This window comes from Eucyclogobius newberryi, unplaced genomic scaffold (genome assembly GCF_026437365.1).
Source record: "Eucyclogobius newberryi isolate DKJ021-1_F unplaced genomic scaffold, fEucNew1.0.hap1 SCAF_8, whole genome shotgun sequence".
NCBI lineage: Eukaryota > Metazoa > Chordata > Actinopteri > Gobiiformes > Gobiidae > Eucyclogobius > Eucyclogobius newberryi.
The window spans coordinates 25,012,002-25,027,001 of NW_027316500.1; the positions used below are offsets into that span (position 1 = coordinate 25,012,002).

At 41.0% G+C, this 15,000-nt stretch overlaps 1 protein-coding gene across 10 annotated transcripts in view; it reads right to left on the reverse strand.

The window, feature by feature from the left end:
• Nucleotides 1–14,128, reverse strand: part of kcnma1a (potassium large conductance calcium-activated channel, subfamily M, alpha member 1a) — a 234,199-nt gene extending 220,071 nt beyond the window's left edge. For 5 of the 10 annotated variants that reach the window (XM_072436886.1, XM_072436883.1, XM_072436884.1 and 2 more), the window contains exon 1: nucleotides 13,736–14,127. In XM_072436886.1, coding sequence (XP_072292987.1) covers nucleotides 13,736–14,026 — 291 coding nt within the window. In that variant the 5' untranslated portion in view covers nucleotides 14,027–14,127. Of the gene's footprint in view, nucleotides 1–13,735 lie in introns of all 10 variants that reach the window. The other 5 variants (XM_072436889.1, XM_072436890.1, XM_072436888.1 and 2 more) reach the window with 2 other exon arrangements.
• Nucleotides 14,129–15,000: the final 872 nt, after the last annotated feature.

A 15,000-nucleotide genomic window follows, 5' to 3' on the forward strand; every position in this document is an offset into this window, starting at 1 on the left:
TGTGTTCAAATGGCGTAGGATCATGGGTTTGAATCACAGTGAAGTAGATCATAGCTAGTTCGGTAGCTTTAATAAAACATTATTAAGATGTTATTCAGGGTGGGCGATAACGGCAAATTAATATCCTGACTTTTATTTTTAAATTATTTTTGGTGATAATATTCAGATGATATTATGGCAGTTCAGTAGAAACGTGTGAAAACATTGCATAATACAAGAAAGGACTGCAACTTAACCCAAAAAAGTGCAGAAATATCACATTTTACACTGTTTTAAAGATGACATGGCAAATGTGTTTTATTTTTATTTTTTAACCGCTTTTTTGCATCCTTTTTTTTTATGTTTTTGACTATTAGATGATACACTAGATATTCGCATTTTGCACCAAAACAACAACTTCAGTATTACAAATTTGTCGCTAATTATCTAAACTGTTATTTTTTTTGTTTAACCCAAAACCTTTAGTCAAACCCCAAACTACTACTGTATAAGATAAGATAAGATAAGATAATCCTTTATTGTCCCACAAATGCTGTATAAACGAATGACAAGCCAATACAGACTTTATATTATCTTATTATGTTCACACAGTGGCATGATGGTCACTGGTGCAAGACTTCCTCCACTTTGTTCTGTAACTGTGGTGTTGTGATTCTGTAAAGTCAAAAGTGCTGGCGATTCTACACTGCATAACCTTTAAGTCAATATGCAATGTTGCTGTACATCCACGCACTTTCCAGACACTTCCATATCTATGCACAATTTTTATGTAAACCGCTGCTTATCCAGGACATGTGGGAGGAGGCCAGCTCATGCTTTCAAACCCTTTTGGTATCAAGACTTATTCATACTTTTATATGCGTTTTTGGGTCAAGAAAACCTTAAAAATGAATGCAACATTGATGGTAGCTGCTGGCTTTATCAAATATAGATGGATTAGAGTGGGCACTGCTGTAACCGAGTGCAATGGAGGAACGAATCAATAACCAACTGTCCGCAATATCATCCATAACATTCTCAACTCCAAAGTTAGTATTAAAAGAACAGAATAACATGACAAATGGTGGATGGAGTTCAGCGCTTGGCCTCAGGAAGAAGTAGCAATGAACCATCACTATAAGACTATATGAGAACATTGAAAATAGACCATAATAACACTTTTGACATGGGAAAGAATATCAGATTAATTTGCACACACACAAAAATTATATATTGCAATTAAAATATCACTGCAAATGTCATGAATCTAACCAAGACTTGAATCTAAACAACAACAATCTGATTTATCTTGTTTTAAAGACATTTCTACTAAATAAATGCTAAATAAATAAGATTATTAAGCTTATTTCAAGAATTCACACTACTCTTACTACACTTACAAATCACAAAGTTAATTTCACATATTTCAAGGACATTCTTCTGGTTTAAAGAGGGTGTAATTTTGCAGTGTATATTCAATATTATATCAGGATGAAAGTTAAAGGTATTAATAATGTGGAAAAAGGCTGTCTTTAGAAGCAATAAAGAAGTCTGGACATATATGCAATAACATAATAGTAGTTATATGCAATAATATATGCAATAATAATAGTAGTTTCTTTAATAATACTATATCGTTATGCCCTTAAGCGTGGGCAATATAGACCGGCAACAATGTATACAGGTATCTTGATTTTTTTTTAGAATTACAGTAACAACCAACATTTTTATATATTGCCCATTTTCACATGGCAGAGATTTAAGAAAGGCCCAATTTTGTTCTAATTATATGATTTATTTTTAATTTTTAACATAGATCCTTGCTCAAATGAGAATATTGATATTAGTTTTAGTCTAATTTAGTATCTTTTCTATTTCCATCACATTAATCCTAAACCCATAAAAAAACACTATACTACAGGCACATACTTTCCCCACAGCGCCCCACAGCTGAAGCCCCTTTTCCCCGCCGCGTCACCCGACACCCTCCACTTCCTGCGCCCGCACCATTTTTCACTACATTTTTCTATAAGCTCGGCCGTGTGATGTAGCGGGCGGCGCAGGCCTGTCCACGCTGGGCCCATGTTAGTGAATGCAACAGCTGATTGTGCAGTATGCTTCTCGGCCGTGTGCAGCTGGTCGGTTGCCAAGCGCGGGCCAACACACAACACTTCCTCCTCTCCCCGATCCACTCTACTTTAAAACACAGAATGCTAGAGTCCTCGCATACGCACTGACTGGGGCAGGCTACAGCAGAAGCGGGATGGATTTGAAATGCTTGTGATCAATAGCCCAAGACAAGTCGTATTGAACAGGAATCAATGGCCATCGCCGCTTGTGGAAAAGTCTGTGTGATTTGACGGTGACAAGGCGATCAAACCGGGAAACTGGTTTAGCCGTGGGTGAAAGTTAAGACTACGAAGAGGGCCAAGGTGTAGTTTAATACTAACAATGTGTAAGAAATATATTCCCACTGTGCCAATAAAAAGGTCTTTACAAGTCTTGCTTTTAAGAGGACAGAGAGCAGCTTTAGATGAGGCAAATTAAATAAAACTGATCGACTTCTCCAGGGTGCATCTTTCTCACTAATGTGGCTCATATTTACTTTTTTAACCTTTTTGCCTGCTATACAGTTATAATCTATGACACCCTGTTACGCCCGGATAGCAACCTCAGCAGCAATGACGAGGACAGAGTTGAGACGATTTTAGAGGGTGCAGATAAACGTGCATTTTTTTTTATAGTGATTTACAAAACTAAAGAGGTTTAAAATACAGCAACACGTTCACACAGCACCAACACATGCGCAACTGCCACCAGGCACCTTTTATATGCCACTGGGTTAAATGGACCCTCCCACTCAGAGGACCAGGTAAGTCACAATCTTTCTAACACAGCACAGATAAAAGCTTAGTGTAGAAAAACAGTGTCACTCTACATACTTCAATTTAATACAAAAATATATTCTTTATTTAATTTACTGTGCACAATTTCAACCTTAACATATATTTTAAAATAATCACTTCCCTAAAACACCCCTCCTATTTTCCCACAATGTTCTGCCCCGGAACCTTCTTAAGGTGCTCCGGCTGCCTGGGGACTCTTTTGGCCGGCGCACCTAAAATGGCTGACACAAAAGGTAAAGTAACGTTTAATTTTGTTAAACTAAACAGTTACATTTATTCCCTCTCCTGTTGCAGGTCAACTCACACAACAACCCTCTCAATAAATCCTTTAAAACACCCACTTGTTTCCTTTTATTCTCTTCCTAAGCCTTTGTAATGGTCAGCTACATTACACACCCATGGATCATAATGTTTGTACATTTACATTTTTAGATTGTAATATTGACTTAAACCTTAAAGGGGCTGTACCTGATATTTATCATCATTTTAAAAGGTTTACAGCGGTCCGATTCCTAAACTAATCTGGTCAGGGGGAAAAAAAGATTGCATTTTATAACATGGAGAAATTGGATAATGCAACTTTAATAAAAAGACATTTGAAACCAGGGAAAGGAGTTGAGAATCAGCACTAGCCACTGCACTAGTATCGTCACATTAGCTGCATGCTCTACTTTTGCTGTGATTCCGGTTACGGTGGCTCATTCTGTCAGAACTACAAACATTCAATTTAGCCGACTCTGTAGTGAAGGATATTTGTCAGTTGAATTGATCTGTGTGAGTCCGATGGTGTTTGGACTTTAAAAATACGGGGGAGTCGTTCTGATTGACTGAACGCGCATTTCCCTGGTGGAGGAGGTATAACGCTGATTTACATGAAGAACCGGTTTGGCCCAGACATTTGCTCAGGGCTATGATGACATCCCCGTCTGACGTGTACTACACCCTCGTCTCATTAGATCACATGAACCATTTTATGATCCAAAATGGAGGCCGGGATAATACAGTTGCAGGCCAGAACATACAAGACAATATTGGCCTAATAGAGATGGCAGAATAATGGCAACATTAAACTCAAAGCTATATAAATGCAAATAGCGAGAGAAATTGTATTGTGTGGATGCCGTGCGTGAATGGATTTTGCAAGAGGCCATAAAAATAAAATGAAAGTGCCTTAATGTACGCTCGGGTGTTGTATAAATCTGTTACACTCCACAAGTGCAAATACATTAGTTCAAAAGTCAGGAGATTGTCTGTTGCCGTCTCAAAGCGTTTTAAACAATGAAACAAAGGTTTATCTTTGTATTTAATCATTTGTTCAGATGTTCATTTTTGCCAATCAAGGTTTTACTGGTGTCAATCGTGACAATAGCCTTTTCTGCTAATTTGTCATATCAAAAGGATTCAGTCCAGGGGCGACGCAAGAGGGGGATTGGTCAATGCAATAAAGTGAGGTGGGGGACCAGAAGGTGGTCTAGAGGTGCTTAGTTAGAAACAAACAGGGAGGAGCTGTAGTTGTCCCAAAAAACAAAATGGTAAAGATTTTAAGATTATTTTCAGAGCTATTTGTTTCTGACATCAGGCCTTTACACGTTTGAATTCAACTTTATTCCAGAACGTGCCTAAAATACATAATCCAACATTCCAAACAAGTGAATGGGATAAGAATACATTTTACTTTAAAATAGCCTTAAAACAAGGGGGAAATGTTACAAAACAAACACATGCAGATGTGTCTTAAAAAAAACTGACGTAATATAAGGTTTAATGTTGTAATTTTAACTATTCAAGCCATTAAACTCCTTTTCCATGAAGAGACAAAATAATAAAAATCTGTCATTTAATTGTAGATACAGATAAGTTTAATGACATTGTGGAACATTCCAAGTAAAGCAGCAACAGGTGGCGGACCCTCCACCAGAAATGTTACATAGTGCACCTTTAACACATTAATTAACACAATAAACAAGTACATAATTAGTCTTGTAACATTGCTTTCGAATCATTAAGACATAACATCTATAAACTCAATATTTATTCTCATGTTTTTAAAGAAAGTGAACTTTACATCTCAGACCTGGTGTTATTTGTGTATTCTGTTTGAAAGTGCAGGAGATCATAAATAAAAGATGTGAAGATGCAGTCTGCAGACCTTGAGCTGCACCGTGATGTGGAGTCAGGAGTCTGAGGAGCCGAAGGAGGCTGCACGGTGTAAACTAATGGACGGCATCTTTAATGTTGTTAATTAAAGGAGAGCAGTTAAAAGGCTGGGACGGAATGGATTTCTAACAACTCTGCCTACACAAGCTGTACATAGAGGGATGCACAGATTGAAATTAGAAGCTAGACTAGTGTAAGTCTGTAGAGGATATGGGTATAAACACTTATTTACTCATAGATACTGGACCCACAAATTTAAATAATACATTCAGGGACTAATTTAGCCAAATGTTTAATATATTTATGGCATAAGAGTCGCTCATTTCCTCCACAAACATGAACATATTCTGCATTAAAGCTGCTAAGTGCTAACTCTGTAGTTTAGATTTGTACAAACATGTTCTTAAACACAATATATATTAGTTTGTCAATTCATAGGCCTACTATAGTGTTTTTGTCAGTTTAAACGTGAACCTTGAACAATTATGAAAACATAAAACACAAATATAATCACAACTTCATTGCTTGATGGAAAAATTACAAATAGATGTTTTCCCCAAATTGTTCAAAATGTCCTAACGCTATGCTAACTAGCTTATAACTTTGCCAATTCATCAATAATAAACATTTAGTGCATAAAAAATACATAGATTTATGATTAATAAACAAACAGCAACTTCCATCTGCGATCACCAGTCTCAGTTTGCAAAAAATAAGTCATTTGGAGACAAATTACACAGTACAAATGGGGCTGGGAGACATTTTTTGTTCTTTATATTGATCAGTCATCATTTTCGATATAAGTTTTAATCTAATCATGGCTTTAAATGAAGATAAACAATACAGACCTTTAATCATTGCTATTTAACACCAAAAATAGTTAGATTTCTTCCTGCAAACCACATGTTTTAACTGCTTGGCTGTAGACCTTGATTCAAAAGCCTCCACCATTAGAAATGACTGAATATTGTCATCTTAATCGCTCGGTTAAGTGCCCCGCCCTAATGCAAAGGTGCAACAAGCAGAATAACGTGATATGTGCTGGGAAATGTCATTACACAGTGGATGGCAGCAGGATGTGAAACAGTGACAGTGAGAAGGCCCCGCGTGCACCGCCGGAGGAGCAGGAAACAGAGGAGCCGTGTGCGCTAACAAGCCTGCAGGAGCCAGGCAGCCCCTCCACTTCAGAAGCCCTCGCTGCTTTTGCATAGATTTGTGTCACTCATACATATGCATAAGCTCGGCACAGCGACTTTCCCCTCTGCGAAGGAAACCTGACTTCGGATGTGTGAAGCTTGAAAGTTAAGCAGCAACAGCTCTGTTACATAATACACTGAGAACCTTCTGGATTTTAAATAATGGTGAAAAAAGGAAGAGAGGAGAGTTCTTCGACAAAGGGTCAGTGAGTGCTCTAGTGAAGGTCTGATACAGAAGCGGTGTAGATGTTGGACTTGTTGCCTTCACTAAAAACAGCCTAAATCACAAGCTTAAAAAGGCAGTCAAAAGTGTTCCGGATCTACAGTTTTCTTTAATATGTTATCAGTCGTTTTGTTGCATTTGACACATTTTTCAACATATTTGGGTAAACTTGTCAGGAGCAGTGGGCAGCAAACCTTATTTTTCCAACTCTGAGCCAGGATCTTGGTCAGGAGATGTGGAGAAAACCAATCCAGACACAGGGAGAGCATGCAAACTCCACAAAGAAAGGTACGTGAATCAAACCAGACATGAGTAGGGATGGTTCCAAACAGATATTTTCTCCTTTTTTCCCAGCCGAGCTAATATTTGCCTTTTCGAGATCGATATTTGAGAGTAAAAATACAGAGATTTCTTTCGCTTTGAAAACTTAGAAAAACTATCGTCATAATATCTGGAAATGTTACCGTTGTAAGTCCCTGATGTCACTGATGTGTGAACAAGCTAGCGTTTACTCATTGAACTATCTGTGCACGCTAACCAGTTTTTCTTCTTCAGCCGCGCAGTGCACACTGTATGTTGCTTTAGAACTAAGCAACTTCAATAGAGCTCCCCCTGCAGCTCCATTGTGGCAATAATAAGGTATATTCACTTACAACGTATATTCGCTTGATAAGGGGAAAAAAGGATAGTTTGGGCCGGGATAGTTTGGGCCGGGATAGTTTGGGCCGGGATAGTTTGGGCCAGGATAGTTTGGGCCAGGATAGTTTGGGCCAGGATAGTATGGACCAGGACAGTTTGGGCCAGGATAGTTTGGGCCAGGATAGTTTGGGCCAGGATAGTTTGGGCCAGGATAGTTTGGGCCAGGATAGTTTGGGCCAGGATAGTATGGACCAGGACAGTTTGGGCCAGGATAGTTTGGGCCAGGATAGTATGGACCAGGATAGTTTGGGCCAGGATAGTATGGACCAGGATAGTTTGGGCCAGGATAGTTTGGGCCAGGATAGTTTGGGCCAGGATAGTTTGGGCCAGGATAGTTTGGGCCAGGATAGTTTGGGCCAGGATAGTATGGGCCGGGATAGGTGTCAGCCATGTTGCAAGGTTAGTTTTCCACCCAGAGACTGCACGTTGTGAAGACGGCTGCTTCAAACGTCCCGAGAATACATATTTAACCATCACAGGGACTTACAAAGACATTTGATGAGGTAAAAATGTTACTTAGTTCTCCTTTAACACAAAAATCTAACCCCTGAGTAAAATCCTACTTCTATTTTCCAGCACAACCGATTTACAAAGAAGTTGGTAGAAGAGTTACTATCAGTTACTATCGCCCCTCTGTAGTTCCTTTCCTTTATGTCATCTCATATTCCATCTTTCAGCACAATCTTCACCAGTCGCGACCTCTGGCTCTTAATCTCCACAAAGGAGACCATGTGAAAGAATTAGGCCACAGCTGCGGGTGTGTGGAGCGGTGCGCATGGCTCCACCACCATGCAACGCTACACCACATTGCCCCCCAAATCCTTCATCTGCCTCGCACCATCCTCAAACTTTTCCACCTCCATTTCCTAGCTGGAGATTGACACTTCCTGGTATCGCTGGAAGCACAGATTTGCAGTTCTCACCTCTTCGCCCGGCGTTGCAAAGTCTTTCTAGCCCATGCCAACTCAGCCGACCGCCCCAGTCAGCTGAACGCAGATCCGGTTTCCATCCTTAATACTCCCTAACAAGACTTCTGGAAGCGCAGCCAAGTGTCAAGCCGACCACCAAAGTCATCCAACGTGGTCGCCGTGTCGTCCCCCTTCTCCCCGACGCAACGGTCAGCGGGGTAGGGTAGGGTAAGGATAGTGCATGTCTAGGTTTCATCACGCCCCGGTAGAATGATGATACACGAGCGGGCGAACGGTCACAAAATGGAACACCTCGTTATATCGGGGAGCTGGATTCATCAGTGTCTTTGCAAGTGTTGAGTATGAAGGATGATGGGGCTGGAGCGGTGGGATGGACCTAAAAGAAGGAGGGGACAACGGAGACGGGAAGACATGTGTGTTGCAACGTGTCAATTTGAAAGCTTCTTAACACTTTAGGCAAAATAGTGATACGGCAACATATCGTGATGAAGTTCTTGGCAATTCATCGTAAATTGTTGAGTTCTGCACTTATTAACAACGGACAGCTGCATTACGGCTGGGTCTGCTGAGCTGAAAATGGGGAATTAGTCATAGGACGATAATTGTGAAGCTCCACGTATCGGGACATGTATCGTGGACCTTGTATCGAAATACGCACTGCATGGTGAGCTAGGCAATACGCAGTCCTTGTACTACAAATTGATGTACCGACCTCCTCTTCCAAGAATCCCTTTCTTTTGCTTTCAGACGAGTAATTTGATCCAATCGGTGCATCTCCAGGTTGTTGACATAGCAACCATTTCTTAATTACTTCTCCCGTTCTACCATTCTTTATCTCCATCGGCCAGTACAGCTTAGCCTCTCCATCTTCTCCTCTTCAGAGTCAAAAAGATGGTTCTATTTATCAAGTCGGGTAACTTTTTCCTGTATTGTTGGTACACGCAATACAATTTCAGCATATTAATGTTGTTTTTTAGTTTTCCTTTTCAATACATTCTTTGCGAGCTAATGAAAAACCAAAGAACGCATTCATTTGTTTTGTGCTATTAACATGTCATAATCGCATTATGAGGTAATGTTGCGTGAATAATCCATTGCGTTTCAGAGCTAAATCAATAGTGAAAGCACACTATTGACTCGGAATGGCAATTGGAGGTGACAAGTAGCAAACACAGGTTGACAGAGGACCACAGCTTCTCAGCCTTGGTGGGTTCAGTGAAGCGGTTAGAGGAGGAACGCCATATTACTGTCAGTTTAGGACTCTTTCCCTCTGCTCCGGCTCACACCTGTCACACAAGGAGACAGGAAGCGCCATCAAGGGTCTAGGAAACCAAAAGGACATGGCAGAGGAGCAGGAGGAGGAAGGATGCGCTGTACATGTGAATTGGATGCGGCCCAAAACACACAAGGACAGATGCAGTGCACGTGTTGTTGTCTACGGCAAGCCAAGTGTCCTTTTCAGTGTGTCCTCTCTCACTTTAAGGCTCCATTTGGGTGAAAATGTTAAAAGGACACAACGGAACCAAAACAGGCTTGGTAGTCTATTTGCTATCTATGTATGATCAAATGTGTTCATTTTATTGGAACAGAACAAATAAAATATATTATATTGAATGCTGTATTTAGGATATCCAAAATCTGAATATCAAGTACATCCAGAACGCTGCTGCTCGGGTCCTGACTAGAACCAGGAAGTACCATCACATTAGTCCTGAGCACAGGACTAATAGACAAGCAGCTTTGCTTGTCTATTAGTCTCTCCATGGCCAAGCACCAAAGTACATCTCGGACATGTTAGTGACTCTGAGGACCTCAGGGACCGGCCTCCTGCTGGTGCCAGAGTCAGGACTAAACATGGACCGGCCTCCTGCTGGTGCCCAGAGTCAGGACTAAACATGGACCGGCCTCCTGCTGGTGCCAGAGTCAGGACTAAACATGGACCGGCCTCCTGCTGGTGCCAGAGTCAGGACTAAACATGGACCGGCCTCCTGCTGGTGCCAGAGTCAGGACTAAACATGGACCGGCCTCCTGCTGGTGCCAGAGTCAGGACTAAACATGGACCGGCCTCCTGCTGGTGCCAGAGTCAGGACTAAATATGGACCGGCCTCCTGCTGGTGCCAGAGTCAGGACTAAACATCTGGAACAGTCTTCCTGAAGATGTGTGCTACTCTACTCAAACTCTCTGTTTGATGATTTCTGTCATGTCTGTGTGATTTTAATGCATTTTTTCCTGTTGTGTGAAGCACTTTCAATCGTCTTGTCTACAAAAATGTGCTCTACAAATTTGTCTAGTCTTGCAAAAAAAATAAAAATGCTACAAAAAGAACTGTCCAAGCATTTAAATGAAGTGGTAATTTTACACTTATTTCATAATATATTGTCTGATAGTTAAAGCAACACATTTAAAAGATATGTTTATAACACACTGTCTGTTGTAGAATTTAAGTATTATAATTTGAATATTGTTATCAAGATACTCCAAAAATACACAGAGATGTTCTTTTTTGTCTGCATCACCCACCTCTAGTGCTCATTTTGAATTCAACAGTCAATAATCACAATGAAATATGGAAATCCCTGATAGAGTTGGCACAATATATCAAGTAAAATCATTTGCCAGATGCACACCATTTATACAATAATCCACAACCATCTGGCTTAAAATTATTCATAATTAAAAAAAAGCCACGTCAAACTCCCACAACACACTATTACTTATACTTAATGACATCCTCAACGTCAAAAATGTCACATTCTCCTGCACAGATCCAGTGTTTTGCCTCCCTGGCCTTGACAAGTGCATTGCAGAGCCGACATGTTGCTGCCTCCTGTGCTCGGGCCCCGTGCGCGTCCTGGGGTCCTCGCCCTATAAAAAGCCTGGGTGACTCACATGTAGCCACACATGGCGCCTGGATGCACGCGTAATGTAGGCCACCCCCAGCACATTTACATGCAAGTCACCTCCGCGCGCTGAAATAGATCCACATACTCTTAATGTTATGAGGGCCGTTAACGCTGCACTCCAGAGGTTTGAAGAATGAATGAAGTGTAGGAGAGATGCAGCACGGAAGGGCATCTGAGCTAAGTCTTAGTAAAGCTGTAGCAATGTCACAAGATTCAAGTGAATAGTCCTGCATTTATTTGTATTCAAGTCTTATGTTACTACAACTACATTATTATATGAGAAGAGAAACATCAGTTTACATGTGGAATCCTGAATTATCTTTAATCACAATGAGTAATAGATCACCAATTCTTTAGTCTGATATCTGCTTTATCAAATCAAACTTTCTGAACAAAAATAGATCAAGACATAAACAGCCAGATTTGTTTTTAACATTTTTTTTTTGAGTAGATATTTAATTGTGGCATAATTTTGCTCTTAAAATGATTACAATCATTATTATTATTATTATTATTATTATTATTATTATTATTATTATTATTATTATTATTATCATTATTATTATTAAGCATTTAATTATTATTATGCATTTAATTATTGTTTGCTTTATTTATTATTCATTTTATTTATTGTTTATTTAATAGAATATTTAGTGGTATATTTGAGTGTTAATAGCCACATTACCAAAATAATTTACCAGTTTAGATACACAAATCAAACCCTATACAACTACTACTACTACAACAAGTACTACTACTCTTCTTATCTTTCTCCTTTTTTGCATTGCCTGAATAATTACCCCCACCAAACATTTATGAATGACTTCATGATGTTCAAACCTACAGTTCACTACATTATATTAGCGACCGGTTTGATCTGTAATTACGTAAAAGCTGTTCAACCAAACGACACGACACTGTGGGTTTGTTCTGAGGTGTCCCGTTGCCATAGGCCACCCTGACCCACATGTTTTAGGGGAAACCAGAGCACCCATAGGAGCCAGACACAAGGAGAGCACGCAAAAGCCCACACAGAAAGGCCCCATGCGGTCTGGGAATTCAACCCGGGACCTTCTTTCAGCGGGTTACAACACAAAGCTGGCCGTCCATCACCACATTCGCCTTCAAAGAAATCGTTCCCCAAAAAAAGTCCATATTGGTAATGCAAAATACACCTATTAAATACATATATTGATCTTTGTCAATATTAGAATATGACGTTAAAATGAACAAACACTGCAACTGAAAACAATTATTTTTACACACAACTTCTCCATATTCCACTGGTCAACTCATTAATAAGTGCTTGAAATAAGTAGTATTTATCTTGTTTTGAGTATATTTTGATTACCTTAAAGTAATATTGCCAATGGAACAAGTGTAAATTAACTTGTTTTACATAATGAGTAAAAGACAAGCATTTTCTAACTTGAAATGAGAGGGAAAAAATGCTAAAACACTTCAAATAAGAGCAAAACTTACAAATCTAATTAAAAGAAAGTCAAAATATACTCTAAGATAAATTCTACTTATATCCTATACTTTTTAACTCGTCGTCTTACTTCAGATTGTACATTTTCCAGTGCAGTTGAGGGATTTTAGCGATGGAACTCAGGTTGCATACTGGTAATTTGGCATGAGCCGGTTGTCTTGGAAACCTAATTGTTTAGTGAAGCCAGCCAAGCATTCAAACAGACGAACAAACGTCACTGCAGATGAGAAAGTGAAACGACCAATCCAAAAACATTCAAACTTCTGCGTAAAATGTGAAACTCTGCAGTCTCCACCAGACATTGACCATAGCAAACAGGAAAGTCCTACGCTGCTCTGTCGGGATCAGAATGATGCATTTTTTATTTCTTTCTTTCATCAATTCTCGCTCTCCTCTCATCCTACTCAAATGTGCCAGCGCTCTGAATGTGGGTGTACGTGAACACAGCAGATACAATCCTGTCCGGGGGAAGCAGAGACGAGCAGCAGTGAAACAGGCTGTGGAAGAGCTGCACCAAAGAGGAACGGCACATGTGCACGCCACCGGACCAATGTGAACCCAACGCAAAAAACTGTCATTTAGCAAACAAAAAATCTCACAATAATCGTAAGACTTTGATATTGTGACATCCCTGCGCGCTATCTATCTAAACATGCAACAAATCTGATTATGACCTGATTTCTGCAGTGATCAGATTATCAAATAGTCCAAAGTATTGCAAATCGGACACTAAAAACTGGTATCGAAACTCATTTGAACAAGTATCGAAAGTAACTGAAGGAAATGACATAAACAAGATATCGTTTGACCTTTACAGAAGAGTTCACAATGATCTTGACCTTCATCGTAACAACATAGCAACATAAAGAAAGTCATTCATAAAGTGTGTAAGTGTATGCTTTAGTGTTGATGTTTGATTGTGTTGTTGGGGTGTAATTAACCAAAAGAAGAATTAATTAAATCATGAAAAATTACATTGTATCGTCTAAAAAAGTGTATTTTTATCATTATTATTATTATTATATTATTATTATTGACATTATTATTATTTTATATTATTAGTATTATTTATGTGGTATGGAGTATTTAACCCATTTCTCTGCATAATAACCATAATAAATGCTCTTTAAAACTACAAACACAACAGATGTCACCAGGTGCTGTTGCTTATCAGATCTCTCACAGCCACAATCGGATCTCACTCCCCAGTAGTCCGATTACTCTCCGATGATGTGTATATCTCTCTGTACCTTGCTCTTGATGTTGCAATGGCAGCACACGGTCCACATATACTTGAGCGTCCTCCACAGCAGAATGATGAAGAGACCCCCGAAGAACGTCACCATGGAGGAGGCGAGGAATGCCCACCACATGCGCTGCCCGTTATTGTCGCAGGGCACCTCGGACGAGAACGGGATGACCACGTCTTCCATCTTGGAGATTAAGATCGACGAGCCCGGATTGATATTGTTATTAATATTGCTTGTCCTCATAGAGCTGTCGCTGCCATGGGGGACCGTGCCATCCGCCTCGGCTAGCATCGAGGGGCCGTGGAGAGCCTGTGCCAGCGTCCCCAGCCCCACTCACCGGCCATATTGCTCAAGGAACCCCCCCTTTAACCTTCACTTGTTTATTTGTTTCTTTATTTATTTAATTGTTATGGCTGTTTGCACACCCACTGGACAAATACAAGCGCGAGTCCTCAAAGTAGCGGCACGTTCACGTCCGCGGTAACGAGTCCCATGGCTCTTGTCACGCCATGTCCGGGACGCGGTGCGACGCCTCCGGGCTTGTTTTCAAAAAAAGCACGCAAAAAAAAAAAAAAAGCACGCAAAAAAAATGTGTATCGATACGTCCTCGTCCCGTCCGCGTTCTTCCCCCGTCAGTCAGTTCAGACGGTCGGTCCCGGTGACGGCGGCGGTGACGGCGGATCGATCCCGTCAAAGCGCGCGTGAAGCGGCCGCAACTGTAAATAACATTCTGCGATCGATGTGGAGGAGATGCGACTGCGTTTGACGCGCGAGTCCAGGCGCGAAGAAGAAGAAGAAGAAGAAGAAGAAGTGGAAGAAGAAGAGGCGGCGGTGTCGTGTCGTGTCGCGGTGTCGCCCCGCTGCTTCTGCTGCTGCCGCCGCGGCTCCTGTGTTCATTCGGTGCCCGGGGTTGTCGGTGTGATCGCCTGGCACGAAGCGAGCGTCGGCCAGCTGGGAGAGAGGGAGAGGGAGAGGGAGAGGGAGAGGGAGAGGGAGAGGGAGAGGGAGAGGGAGAGGGAGAGGGAGAGGGAGAGGGAGAGGGGGAGGGAGAGAGGGGGAGAGAGAGAGAGAGAAGGAGGGGGAGAGGGAGAGAAGGAGGGAGAGAGAGAGAGAGAGAGAGAGAGAGAGGGAGGGAGAGGGAGAGGGAGAGAGAGAGAGAAGGAGGGGGAGAGAGGGAGAGAGAGAGAGAGAAGGAGGGGGAGAGGGAGAGAAGGAGGGAGAGAGGGAGAGAGAGAGAGAGAGAGAGAGAGAGAGAGAGGGAGGGA